Source organism: Hermetia illucens, chromosome 1, assembly GCF_905115235.1.
Source record: "Hermetia illucens chromosome 1, iHerIll2.2.curated.20191125, whole genome shotgun sequence".
NCBI classification, from domain to species: domain Eukaryota; kingdom Metazoa; phylum Arthropoda; class Insecta; order Diptera; family Stratiomyidae; genus Hermetia; species Hermetia illucens.
Genome location: NC_051849.1, coordinates 148,651,606 through 148,665,986, shown reverse-complemented (window position 1 = coordinate 148,665,986; position 14,381 = coordinate 148,651,606). Strand labels below are relative to the sequence as shown.

At 42.9% G+C, this 14,381-nt stretch overlaps 1 protein-coding gene across 1 annotated transcript in view; it reads left to right on the top strand.

Moving 5' to 3' along the window:
• The window catches only part of LOC119655734 (frizzled-4), a 116,362-nt gene that overhangs the window by 94,182 nt on the left and 7,799 nt on the right, over window positions 1-14,381 (top strand). Inside the window, exon 2 of the mRNA XM_038061787.1 lies at window positions 7,049-7,287. Coding sequence (XP_037917715.1) covers window positions 7,049-7,287 — 239 coding nt within the window. The remainder of the gene's footprint in view (window positions 1-7,048; window positions 7,288-14,381) is intronic.

The window sequence follows — 14,381 nt, the reverse complement described above, 5'->3', positions numbered from 1 at the left end:
TTCAACTAACACCGACGAAGTGGTCCATGCCGCCTTCATGACCAGAGGAATGGACCACGTACGTCCGAGTTCATGTTCACGTCCGGACTCCATTATCTCCTTGTAAGTGACGAGTTCCAACGCCAATGAACAACAAAATATTGTTGCGATTTTTTCTGGGTGGTTAGAGCGACAGGGGTGCCATTTGGATGAAGTTATCTGGAGATTGCTCTGGGCTATTTGTTGTAGAGCGAAAAATTGGAGATACGTTTTGAAAGAGATAGTGCATATGACCTCGGCACCATGGGTTTCAGCCCAGCTCCAGATAAATTATGAAAATTGGTTTAACCAGTGACAAATCCATGAGTGTCAGCAGGTTCTTGAGGAAGAGCGCGTACAGTTCCCCATTCGTCAACCCTGCTCACCTCACGTCTCACACGAATGTCTGCATAAAACCTTTTCTACCTTTCTGTTAACTTTCCCATTAAACGTGGTCGAGTATTCGAAATGGCTGCGAAATTGGAAAAATGTGTAAAGGCCTGTTCAGCTGTCCGGAACATACAATTAAATTACCGGCCAATTAAGATTAAGAAAATTCCTTTTGCAATTCTGTATGATATAAACACGGGGTTGGATGCTTTTCCGCATGCACATGGGCAGTTCTTACGTTTTTTATCGCTCCCTGACATCCGTATGCATGTTGCTTATTTGAAATGAACACGCTCCAGCTATTTAAATAATGCAAGATGATGAGGTGCTGATGGTGTCTTGAAGGTATCAATTTCCTGATTGGAATACATGAATTGCACACTATGCGCGTAAGATGCTTCCTTTTTGAGATAAGGATGAAGGGGTTCTCACACAAAATTTCTCATTAATTGGATTCAACATCAACATTTTGAGTTCAACCGTTTAATTCTCCCAACGGCTGATGTTGCTTTCTTTGGGTTCGGTGCTGAAACCATTCACCAAATAATTCATCCATTCAGGAAAACATATTTGTGTCCATTCAAGCGTGTGGGGTTTTGACACCAGAATACAAAATCTATAAATCTCTCGAGCGCAGGGAAGAAAGTCCCGCATAATTAATTAATCACATAACGCTTACAAAATGCCGCAATATTTCATGGAATTTGTCTTGCCATCAGACAGACACTTGTTTATCCTTGCTTTGTTTATTTGCGAAGTTTCCGCGCTTCTCCAATCCATAATTCTTGTATTCTTTCGGGGCATAAAGCATTTTTCTTATAAATAAACATTTCAAGTTTTTCAATCTTTTATCCCATTTTCTTTTCAGCAGATATGAAATTTTTTATTTATTCCTCCTCCAAACGCGATTATCGGCAACATATGCATACATTTTTAATTGGTGCGAAAGGAAATTATGAAATTTGATATTTTGTGTGGCGGTTCTGATTTTCATGGTGGCTTTGTTTGCATAACACGCTGGAAAAAATCTCAGATTATTCCAAGAACAAGATTTAAGCGATTTAATCATGATTTTAATTCATTTGGAAAATTTACGATGAACTTCTTTCATTTTTTTCTGGGAATTAGTGCATATTTGAGTTCCAGATATTATTCTCTTGGATAATTAGATAAAGATTTCTGAGCGATTGTTCAGATATAAGAAAATAAATTAATATTTATGGAAATGGGAGTTTGATATACATAAATTTAGTTGGAAACAAGTTTTGAATATTGGCTCTTGCATGCCTTAGAGTTGGTTCCGCGATTTGCATTATAATAGTTTTAATAAATTTATGGAACACGACAGGGGTGACGATTCTATTGCTACTTTGCATTTCATTTCTCAATATGATTTTTAACGACTTCTGCAGTTTCATATCTTAGAAATTATAAGGAGAATTGGGTGTTATCAAAATTGGTGTGGATTCTATATGCAAATTTATTGAGAAATATGTCACAGAATACTGAATGCATAACAGAGAAGAAGAGAAAATGGTGGTCTCACTTAACGAACTTAATCTGCTTACGAACTTTGCAGATCGTTTCAATTAAACCTAACCTAGTTTCGTTCATGTGTACATATCTCAGTTGGATTTACTGAATGGATATTACTTTCATACCCTTAGACCACTGCTACCCTCCCACTTGTAATAATTTTAAATGGCGCCCAATGTGGGTTCATAACAATCAGATGCGATAATCAGACGAAAGACTTGTTTTACGTATCCTTGGATAATATTAAGGATAGAGGAAGGGAGTAGTATTAATCGGTAGTTCCCGGACAATGTTTTGTTAAACATATGATGAAGATAGGATAAATTTTATGTATACATTCCTTAGGGTTTGTAAGCACACGCAGAACTGATTCAGGATTCTCCACAATGAACCTAATGGACATTCTTTTGAAGAGATTAAACTACCGAAGCCTCCGCCAATTTACTTACGCGAGCAGCATCGCCTCACAATGATCTAGAAGATCGGACGTAACAACTTCTTCGTAGTTCCAATGAAGAAAAACAAGGCCGAGAAAACAAAAACCCAGGTCTGTAGGGAAGACGACTATCGGAAAATTGCTAAAGAATTTGACTTAGCAGCGAAGGTTTGATAATTGCAAGTAGAGGTATTGAACCCGAAGCTGATTCTACTGCAATTACTGAGATGCTCCTAGAAATGGGTTTGAAGATCAAATCGGTCTCTTCTTCTTGTTAAGACTTTGTACTGTTGGCTCGAACGGAAAGCTCTCAAATCACCATCTAATATATTAAGCTATCACTGTTTTGCTTGCCATTGAATTCGACTTTTACACGAATCTTGACAAATAACATGTCCACACAATCGACGACGCCTTTACCGTTATCTTCCACTGTCAGTGCAAAAAATGGCATTTCACGCCACTGGTCCAAAGCAACATTCATTCATCCATTAACGCGAGGTGCCGTTCATTGTCTTTTGTAGTCCGCCAACACTCAGGACCATGGAGGGCGGCAGGTCAGATGACACTGCGGCTAAGTTTGGAGTTGAGACTTTCGTTTGCGCGTAACTCACAAAGAACACAAGTTATGGAACGCTGCTTCAGGTTGCACTGATGCGTGAAACAATTTCATAGAGCAATTCAGTTCTCGGCAGGTCACTGCCACTGACAGTGATGGTTAATTCAGATGCAATCAGGGACCATGTTACATGAGGCGATCATTCCAGTTTTGAACAAGTTGCCGAGATCAGCTTTGTTATGAGATGCTAGGAAAACATCGTCTGTATAGAGCAGTTTGTAGGCCGCTAGACATTGGATATCCCGTATAGCAGAGTCCATAACAATAACAAAAAGGAGTCTTGAACGGGCGCTTCTTTGATGAATAGTGACAGAGGTACGAACCGCTTTTGATATAACCGCCGAACTTCGAACTCTGCTCTTTGCATCGTGGGTGTTGCCGCAGAGCATACCAGATGAGGAGGGCGATGCTTCTCATAGTGTTTCTCCATGAGCAATTGCGTGGCGTGTATTACATTATTAGTTACGCAGTTCTTGACAAACCCGGTTTGATTCGTGGTTATTTGGGAGATTTCGCGAATATTGTTATCCATTAGGCGTTCAAAAATGTCCATGGTTTGAGACATTAACCGTATCTGATGGTAATTTGATGGTTTTTTACCAACGTCAATAACATGATTGAAGAACCCATTGAGTAAGAGTATTTTATCCAGGCTCTTGTCGTTCTAGAACTCAGGTTCGAGCTTGTTAGGTCTTCTGACTTGCAGTTGCGTCCAGGGCAGAGGTAACTTATCAGAAGCTGCCTCACCTCTGCCTTGGGAATGGTGTGACAGAAGTGGTTATAAGTTGGCATTTGCTCCTTTACATTAATTCAAAAACAAGACAAAATTTTAGTTTAACCTCGGCCCGCTTAGGCCCGAATTTTACAAGACGATTTTGTCTTGATTATAATTCACACACATGTCGTGGTTTTGAATTAATATAAGGGAGCAAATGCTAACTTGTAACCACTTCGGTGACATTACTCCCAGGGCAGAGGTGAGGCAGCGTCTGATGAGTTGCCTCTGCCCTGAACGAAACTGCAAGCCATATGTTTTGGAGGGAGGGAATGAGGATTACGTGGAGCAGAACCGAGAAAGTGTGTTGCTTTCCAACTGGTCCGGTCCGCCATTTAGTGGATGGCGGACCTAGGAATCCTCCGATTCTCAAAAAAAATTTCGTCAGGTCCTGTTCCTTGCCCCGATTTTATTCGATTGCTTGCTTTCTCCATGGAATTGCTTCAAATGTCGCCAGTGCTTGAGGACGTGGAGAATGAGCAACGTCTTCCGTTGAAATCCTTTCGAAATATTTCCACCATCTGTCCATAGCGACTTACCGATCGGTAAGCAATGTATTGTTTTCGATATTAACTCAACTGAAGTGTTCGATATTCTGTGTGCATTGGTGATGGATTTTTGACATAAATCTCCTTCGATATCAAGAGTACCCAGTTTATCATAAGGACCTTTGTAATGGACCGCTCGGGTAACAGCGATCGCTTTCTTTGCTTCCCGATTGTCATTCTTATAAATTTCCCAACTGACAAATGTTTTATCGACGAGAAAGTTGTGATTGACGCGTTTCCCTTGACGCATTTCTATTCGGATATCGTCATTTCAAATCCAAGTATTTCCGGTTGATGACCCCTTCTCCAGGCTCGGTGACTTCAAGAGGTACATGGGACGCTTTATGGGTCGGCAAACTTATAAGTGAGGTAACTTCTTCTTTTTTTCACGAATCCTCCATTATTTAATCCGCTGCAGGACAGTGCCTTTCGTTGCCTTCCTTCAATGGTGGTTTGATTCACCCAGCAATCAACAGCTGATGTTGTGGCGTGATTGTTTTTGGGAGGAACGGCTTTGTTGGGGTGGATGTCTTCTGAGAACATAGTCGATTAGCGTTTTACTGCTCGTAATGCGTGGTGCTCAGAGGTGGCAGTGAGGAAGACGAGGGCCTAGTCAACACGGGTGCCGTACTCCTTAGTTCAGTAGAGATTTAGGTAGGTCTTGCATGCACCAGTATGAATGCTAAACCATACACTTGGTATAGACTGGTGCCGTTGTTGCTTGTCATTGTGGGGCTCTGATTGTGGTCACAAAATCAATGCGTGTCTTAAGAAGACCGTGGGATTAAATTTTCCAGACAGGTGCTCACGTAAAACCCTCAAGGACTCACTGCTCCGTGAATATGAAATAACCATTTAATAAATTATTAAAATCACCCACCACGATTATATAGTGATCGACAGGCACCTTGTAGGCCTTTATATTCAGTAGTTATCGGAAGACATGCCCCTCGACTTTAGTTCGACCTGCGTGGCCCGTAGGCGGTAATGAAATGAATTGTACAGTCCAGTTCTAACTCGCAATTTTTCGTCCTACAACATTGGGTTTCTTATACAGGGGAGATAGCGATGCGCCTCCACCCAAGGGCTCCTCCGATTTTCTCGTTCGTCAGGTGAATATTTATTCTGCAGACATGGATTTGTTTAGCCCGGACTAATTTGATTGCGTCCTGATGCCGTCCACGTGTTAAGAATCCTTGCTTGGACTTTGACTTTGAATGTCAGTAGCTTGCAAAAGTGGATATTCTGCCGTAATATTTGCATATACATTATTTGCTAGGTCCTAATGGGACAAATGTCCATTCTTTTTGCCCGACTGGTTGGTATTGGGTATTTTCTACTAGGACTAAAGTGGAGTTGCTTCCTGACTGAAGTCAATTTAGTGAAAGGTGGGAGCCATTTCTAATGGTGGATAATCGGTTAAATGGCTCAATTTTGATGTTATTGAAAAGAAAAAAGGATGTCGTTCGGGCTCACGTTGTTGAAGTGAACATTTGGTTTCCGTTTGGAGTGCACAATAATTTTGATAAAACCATCACTGGAGCGGAGCCTATTAATTTCATTGATTGGGAGGCAGCTATGTAGCATAATTTAAAATCATATTAGCAATAATGAATTCCATATAATCCTAAATAACAGTCAAAGTTCAGGGTACCGATTGGAAGTCCATTTAGAAGCGGTATTTGCCTATCCAGTTTCCATGCACACTAATGAGGACAATTTATGGATGCTTCGACCGCGTCCAACTGTTCTGTTTTGACGTTCCCCAAAGAGCGGAGTCTGCTTAAATTAATTTTACGGCCTGTTATGAATCTAATTAGTTTATTTATTTGCTTATCCGAATCTGTTAATTGTTCACCTGCTCGATGACGACGACGATGCCATCGAACTTGAAACTTGTTTAGAACGAATGTTGAATAGTCGAACATGTTTGCAGCCATGTCGACATGAGACAATGGACATGGAAAACGATATTTGTGGTTTCCTGGCCGGCAGCATCTCAACATGTGCCGCAGCTACTTCATTGGCTTTCTCAAGAGGACGACCAAGAAGTGGATGCGTCGCCACTTCATACTCGCAGTAAATATTTACGGGAAGCAAATGAACTTAGCTGGGCTTGCCCGTCGCCGGCTAGAAGTACTGAATCTGAGAAGTGAAAGAACTCATAAGTTTTGTATGCACTTCTGCACGTCACCATATATTTCGGGTTAAATTGAGAAACATGTCTTTGTTAACATGGGTTCAGTACTGACGGCCCGTCGTGAGTATCGTAAACAAACAAGGATGTTTGGAATGGTGCTATGTCTTCGCGTCGCAGGGAACGCACCTTGTGTATTTCTGTTTTATGTGAACAGTAGTTGGAAGAAATATTCGAAGCACTTCACTTCATAATTCCATAGCTCCTAGTGGGCACTTTTTTACCATACATCACTTCCCTTCTTTTGAACAATATCCAGCGACTTAAAGTGGGAAGCGCTACCTTATCTTTCCTCAGAAAGCGTTAGGTTTATTATATTATTTCCAGGAATAGTTTAGGCTTTATCCAGACGTAGTGCTGCTGCTACTCCGAACTGCATTCTCTCAATTCAAAATTCAACACGTACACAAAGATCCTCCTTTCGTCCGAAGGGTAGCATCCACGATTACATGACACGTCTTGTTTGTTCTTTAAACATTTCCCTAGACATATTTTCCTGACTCCATTGACGTTCTGTTTATTTTTCCAGGTGGTCCATACTCTGTTTGGAATGGCATCGAGGGATACGCCGTGCTAGAAGTGATATCAACGAGCCAGCGGTAGTTTCCACGTCGAATAACAACAATAATAATAACAATAATAAATTGTCCAAGAATAAGAAAAATGAGACGTTCAGTACATTATCACAGTTGGCAGCCTGGGGTTTGCCTGCTTTACAAACGGTGGCAGTTCTCGTGGCACGTAATGTGGATGCTGATGAGCTTCTAGGTGAGTTGAGGGAAACATTATTCTTAATTAGAGGTGGTTAGGTATAATTATAACATCATATGTTTTTGTATGTACTTCTGTTGGAGGAGTTCCAGAAATTTTTCGCCCCATGGAGGGCTAGATTTCCTTGTAATGATAATTTCTCATATTCTGACCAATTTGGTAGCATATGTTACCTAGACAGTTGCCTATACCAAACAATAACTCCCAGCTTTTCAGGTTATATATATACTCGTATAAAGTTCAACCATGAGTTCCGATCCTTGGCTTACGTTTCAGCTATTATGACGGGAGTAAGGTTGTCCTTCCATTCGCTTTGGTACCGGGAGCTGTTCCAATATGCTCATACAAAAGGTTATAAACGAGCTGAGTCGATGGAACTCCCGCGAACTCTGCTTTACTTTGTGTCAAAGCTTGTACACTGTTTCAGCTCTCTATTGAATTAAGACATGTCTCTGGTGCACATTATGCATTATGCACATTCAGGTGTATTGCATCACAAAAGAACTTTCAGGTAGCCGCAAGTCTTTTAATGGTTCGGTCATAAACGTTAACGGTCGACTCCTCATCCAGAATGACGAAGAGCTTAGGTGCTGGCGGAAACATTTCACCTTGGTTTGCAATCCTATAATATTTGGTGAACTTCTCCCGTGGATGAAATGCCCAGTTTTAGTAACATATAGATTCAAACTGCTAGACTTGACGGTCCCCATGTAGAACTGTTCTGTGCAGCCCCTGCTGTCTCAGCGGTGTTGCTACTTTCTCTCATTTATGAATCCTGCGGACCTGAGATTTTTCGCGAACTGAGTGGAAGGAAGAGGTGATCGCCATGTTTTAAAATAAAGGGCACCCATATTGAGTGCGATATTTGGAGAGGTATGTGTGCGGTCCCTGCTGTCGCAGAGATAATAGCAGACTAATTTATCTCCTAGATCCTCCTACACTGATCACATCAACATGGGTGGAGAAAATTGTGGGACAGCCTACCGAGGTTTCATCAGCTCTTCATCGATTTCTATAATATAAATTAGTGGGCTAGAAACGCGTAAGTTTCGAAATGGGCTATGATTGGTTTATAAAATGTACACACGATCCTCGACAACAGTATCGAGGGTTCTCCGAATGCCCGCTTTCACCATTTCGAGTGAGAACTCCAACGGTATAAGCTGAATATTCTGGGAATAAACCAAGTAAGATAATGGGACTTCGAGGAGTATGCGAGTGGTAGCAGATTTGAGTTCGGTGTCGGGCTGTTGGTCGGCGGCTAATGCAAGATGCACTACCTTGACCTGGAAGCCGATTTCTGATTGCTAGATTCTGGTCCAGGTTAAGGAGCATCAGGGTTGTATAGTACTATGCACCAAAGATTTCCGACATAGCAGAGAAGGATGCTTCCTACGAGCAATTACATGCAGCTCAAGGGAGGCTTCCTAAACGTGACATTGCAATCATGATGGGAGGTCTGAATACCGAGGTGGGCGAAAATGGTTGATTTCTGTAACTTCCATCAGCTCGTCATTGGTGGCACATTAATCGAACACAGAACTTACCATAAGGTCAATCGTGTTTCAACTGACTGACACCACTTTGCGGTCAACAGTAGATTTAGGTGGACGCACACTCAAGCGAACCTAAGCGACCATCTGGTGGTGATCCCTCTAAAGGCAGATGTTAACGCCTCTTTTGTTATGCACATCCAGAACACAACTCCTAAATCTATTGTTGATCCGAAGTGGTCTATTTGATTGCTTGCACGGTATTGGGTAGGTGAAACCCTACTGACCTTATGGCATGTTTTTTACTCGAACAATGTGCCACCAATGTCAAGGTGACTATGGTTACCATCGGCAAGACCGTGTTTCCCCATCACATGTCCCAGCAAAGTGTTGTCATAGCCCACTTTGGTATTCAAATCGCCCATCACGATCATAATGTCACCTTTAGGAAACCTGCCCTGCCCTGCGTGTAATTGCTCGCAAAAAGCATCGTTCTCCTCTATATCGGAAGTCGCTGTTGGTGCATAGCATCGTAAAATTGTAATGCTCCTCAACTTGGACCGGAACCTGCTCTCAGCCGTCATAAACAACCCGACACTGGATTTGTCTTTGCTACCACTGTGCTTTCCAGGGCACAAAAGTGCATTGCCATTAGTGTGGCAAGAGGGAGAGGAGCACTCTTCAGAGTCCTATTATTTTGCTTCGTTTAGGGCCAGAACGTCCAGTTTATATCGTTTGAATTCCCGCTCAAGTTGGAGAAAGCGAGCATTCTGAGGACCGTCGCTACCGTTGTCGAGAAGCGTGCGCACATTCGAGAAACAAATCCCAGTTCGTTTTCCATAGGCAATGATTTTCGGCATGAGATCAGCCCCTGTCCGAAGCACTCTTGACTTTTCGGTAGCAATAAAGTTTCAAAATTTGGAGGTTGCTAGCCCACAAATTCCTATTCCTTTTAGTCAGTGAGTGTGGTCATAGATTTGACGAAAAACGGAAACAGAGTTACACTGAAGACAACCGCTTGAAAAGCTTAGGTTCTCAATCTGACGAGAGGTTTGTATCGTGACTGGATGTCGAATATCAGCTGACTTGAAGCTGAATCATTATCTGAGTCACATCAGGGTAGCAAACACGGCGGAGCGCACTGCTTACCACGTTGCCTCATATAGAGTACAGTAGTCCTGTGATGTACGGTTACGGTCTCGAATATAGTGCTATAGCACATTCCATGGGTTTGACCCAATTGGTTTGCCGCACCACCTATTACAATTATTACGTGGCGTAGCTTGTTCTAGCACCATATTTATTAGTGGCTTCAAAACGTGCGGTTGAGGCACAGGCCCACATGGTCAATGAATTTCCTTTGATTTTCCCGAGGAGAATTTCGGCACTTATACTGTTGTTGCTCTAGGCAGGAAGGGAGCAACAGCAGCATGCGCGCAAGTTTTACCAAAAAGGCAGCAGGATTAAGCTTTATATTCCTCGATGCTCATCTTGCCGGGGCAAAGAACAATCGATTGAGTACTTTGGTGTACTGCTCAACAAGCAAAATATCGGCGCATTGGAGGTCCCACCAACTGAAAACAACGGATAAATGCTGGAGAAACAGTTTCATAGTTAAATATGGAGGCGACCAATTACAGTAAACAGTTCATCAGCTGATGCTCAAGTTCTCTGCTGGACTGCGAATTAATTCCTAATGATTGTCGACGAGGAATTATGTGCCCCTCACATAAAACGGGGAATTCACACGGAGCAGCAATTATAGAGGTATCACGTTGCTTAATACTGTCTTAACGTATAAGGTATTCTTCGCTATCTGGCTATGTCAGAAGCCCCATATGCCCAGAATATCATTGGCCTACACCAAAGAGTCTTCATTCCAGGTAGATCAGCAACAGGTCAGATGTTCTCTGTGCGGCCAGCGATGGAGAAGCATAGCCAGGGTAACACTATAAATTGCTCAGAAGACTGATGAGGCTGACCCTGACTAATGTGCCAGGACCGGTAAAAGCAGCAGGATCAGTCTCGAGACCATTCAACATCAACAACGGTCTAAAAGAAGGTAGTGCCCTATAATGTCTTTTTTTAACCTGGCTCTGGAAAAAGCGATCCGCGATGCTGACATAAATGCGCCAGGCACCATCACCTATTACTTATACTGATCATATAAACGTTATGCGAAGAACAACGCGGGATGCACAATATACGTCCATCCAGATCGCGTAGGTGGCGACCGCGCGAGATACATGGTGGCAACGTCAACACGAAAAACAAAGCATCAGCACCATCAAATGGTTGGTTGAAGGAGAACAATAAAGATTGCCACTTTGAGACGGGCCATAATTTCTGCTATTTAGGGCCGAAAATCACAACCGATAATCACTATGACAATGAAATCCGCGCACGGTTATTGGTAGTCAACACACCCTATTTCAGCTTACAAACACTGTTCCACTCGAAACGTCTCACCATAGGGTCAAAGCTCTTACTGTACAGGGCAATGATCCTGCTAGTCTTCATGTATTTCTCGGAGACTTTATGTCCTTCACCATCATCATCATCAACGGCGCAACAACCGGTATCCGGTCTAGGCCTGCCTTTATAAGGAACTCCAGACATTCCGGTTTTGCGCCGAGGTCCACCAATTCGATATCCCTAAAATCTGTCTGGCGTCCTGACCTACGCCATCGCTCCATCTTAGGCAGGGTCAGCCTCGTCTCCTTTTTCTACCATAGATATTGCCCGGGCTGGATCATCCTCATCCATACAGATTAAGTGACCCGCCCACCGTAACCTATTGAGCCGGATTTTATCCACAACCGAACGGTCATGGTATCGTATGAACCACTTGGTGCAATTGGTCGCCTCCATATTTAACCAATTCGACTGTAATTCCATCGGTTTCTGGCGACTTGTGTTTTTTAGCCGATGAATTGCACGAACTGTTTCTCCTAAACTTGGTGGTGGCAATATTTGTCCGTCGTCTTCAGTTGGCGGGACCTCCAACTCGCCGATGTTCTGGTTGTTCAGTAGCTCATCAAAGTACTCAACCCATCGTTCCAACATGACCATTCTGTCGGAAATCACATTTCCATCTTTGTCTCGGCAGGATGAGCATCGAGGTGTATAAGGCTTCATCCTGCTGACTTGTTGGTAAAACTTTCGCGCCTGGTGCGGTTGCTGACTGTACTTTTCTAGTTCACAGACTTCTTGGTTCTCCTAGGCTTCCTTTTTCCGTTTGTGAACTCACTTCTCCGCTCGACGGAGTTCGTGATAAGTCTCTGCGCGTGCCCGCGTTCTTTGAGAATGCAACATTACTCGGTATGCAGCATTCTTCCGTTCCGTTGCTAGCTTACATTCATCGTCAAACCAGCGGTTCCGACTCCTTTTGCGGCTGGGGCCAAGTATCTTTGTGGTCGTATCCATGATAACGTTCTTCAGGTGATTGTGAAGATCATTTGTTGATGCTTCATTTCCAGGTCCTTTGTTGACTGTGGTTATTGAGGCATCCATTTCCCTCTTATAGGTGTCGCGGAGGACTGTGTTATGGATGGCTTCAGTGTTAGCTCTCACCTGATTGCCAGAGGGGATTCTGGGTGGTATTGTTATTCGAGCTCGGATCACCATGCCAACGAGATCCGAGTCTATATTGGCCCCCCTATATGTTCTGACATTCATCAAGGCTGAGAGGTGGCGGCGTTCGATCAACACGTGATCAATTTGGTTACTCTACTACCTCGTAGTAGGTATCCTCCTCCGACGTTGCAGTCTCCTCTGTAGGGGCGTGAACGTTAATGAGGCTTATATTTCTAAACTTGCCTCGCAAGCGTTGAGTGCATAGCCGTTCGCTTATGTTTTCAAAGCCGATAACAGCAGGTTTCATTTTTTGGCTGACTAGAAAACCTACTCCGAGCACATGGTTTATTGGATGATCACTATAATATATGGTGTTGCGACTCTTCTCCAGGAAACCGGTCCCTGTCCATCGCATCTCTTGTAACGCTGCTATATCAGCCCTATATTGGGACAGGGTATCGGCTAGCTGCTCATCAGCTTTATCTCTCTACAGGGAGCGCACGTTCCATGAGAAAATGCGCAAATCGTTAATCCGTTGTCGTTGCCGGGTTCGTCGTTGTAAGATCCATCCTGTCCGAGGCTCCTTTCGTGGCTTCGTAACATCGGCTTTCCGTGTAAGGTTGTCAGCCCTACCCAACCCGCAACCTGGAGGATCAGATCGTACAATTTGTCCCGTTTTTAGGCGCGGGAGACTCGCCTTCATCCTTCTCCGTCTGCCGCTTTTCGTTATGAAAGAGCTCCCAGCGGTCACCACACCAGATAGGGTGTGGTAGTAGAGCTGTTGGTGTTGGTCCAGCAGGCATTTCCCAGGTCTTATGCTCCATCATGGGTGCCAATCCACGTTTCGCCCTGGGACATATACTACCCTCTGACCACATAAAATTAAGTCTAAAGACGAATATTCCACAGACTTTATGTCCTTATCAGGAAAAATTGCAAAGAATCCTCCGAAGAATTTTTGGCCTTCTATACGAGGAGGGACGATGAAATCTATGAGCGATACCACGACCGTCTGGTTGTGGATAAAATCCGTCTTAATAGGCAGACCCCATCTCAGATGGGCGATGGTATATGCCAAGACGCCAGAAAGTTTTTAGCGATATCGAGGACCTCGGCGCAAAACCGGGATGTCTGGAGTTCCTTTCTAAGGCAGGTTTAGACCAGATACCGGTTGTTGCGCCGTGAATGATAATGATTTTGGATGGGCTTTTTTCCAAATTGAATTTGTGCTTGGATATGGCTTTCCTGCTTTTAATATTTACTGATAATTCAATAAATCAATTTTATTTTACATAAAATATTGGGACTCTACCCAAAATGAGTCGGGGAGCTGGAGGAGGAGTAGTACGGGAACTTTTTTGGCCACGTCTCATAAACATCAGAGGTAAATATACATCGGATTAGAATGAGATACGTGAAAGATCTTCTTTCCTCGGTCGTGGAACGAGGTTTAAATTTTTTGGCTTCATGCGCAGTCAGGCCGGTATGTTTTCTACACTATAATTTGGCTTCCTAGCTCAAAGGAATGCAAAGTTTTTGGAATAGCTCTTCTCTCGCGATTGATCACTTTGGTTCGGCTCCATGTGGTGTTGATTTCACCTCTTAAGTTTTGGGTTTTTCTGAAGCAGGTGCTCCTCTGCTTTATTCCGATCTATTCTTGTAGAGCTTCCTTTTTCATCCCATGTATTATAGCATCAAGATTTGGCATTTTTGTGTTTGTTTCAGTATCAAGGCTTTGCCTTTGTATGGTTGTTGAATTTGTCGTATTTCATAAATAAAATTTAGTTGCATAGTTTCCGCGTCATAAGTTACACTTGCCCGCTTAGCTTTGTCAAAAAGTAGATGACGTTATTTGTTATTGGGGCATATTTCAAACCCCGAAATTAAAGAAATCAAATATAAGATGATTTTCCAAACTGGTCCCAACTGTAATCCTTGAAGGGAAATTAATTAACTTCTGATAGAAGATATGAACTAAATTAGGGTCCACGAACTTCACATATTGTATTATGCTTACCTGAA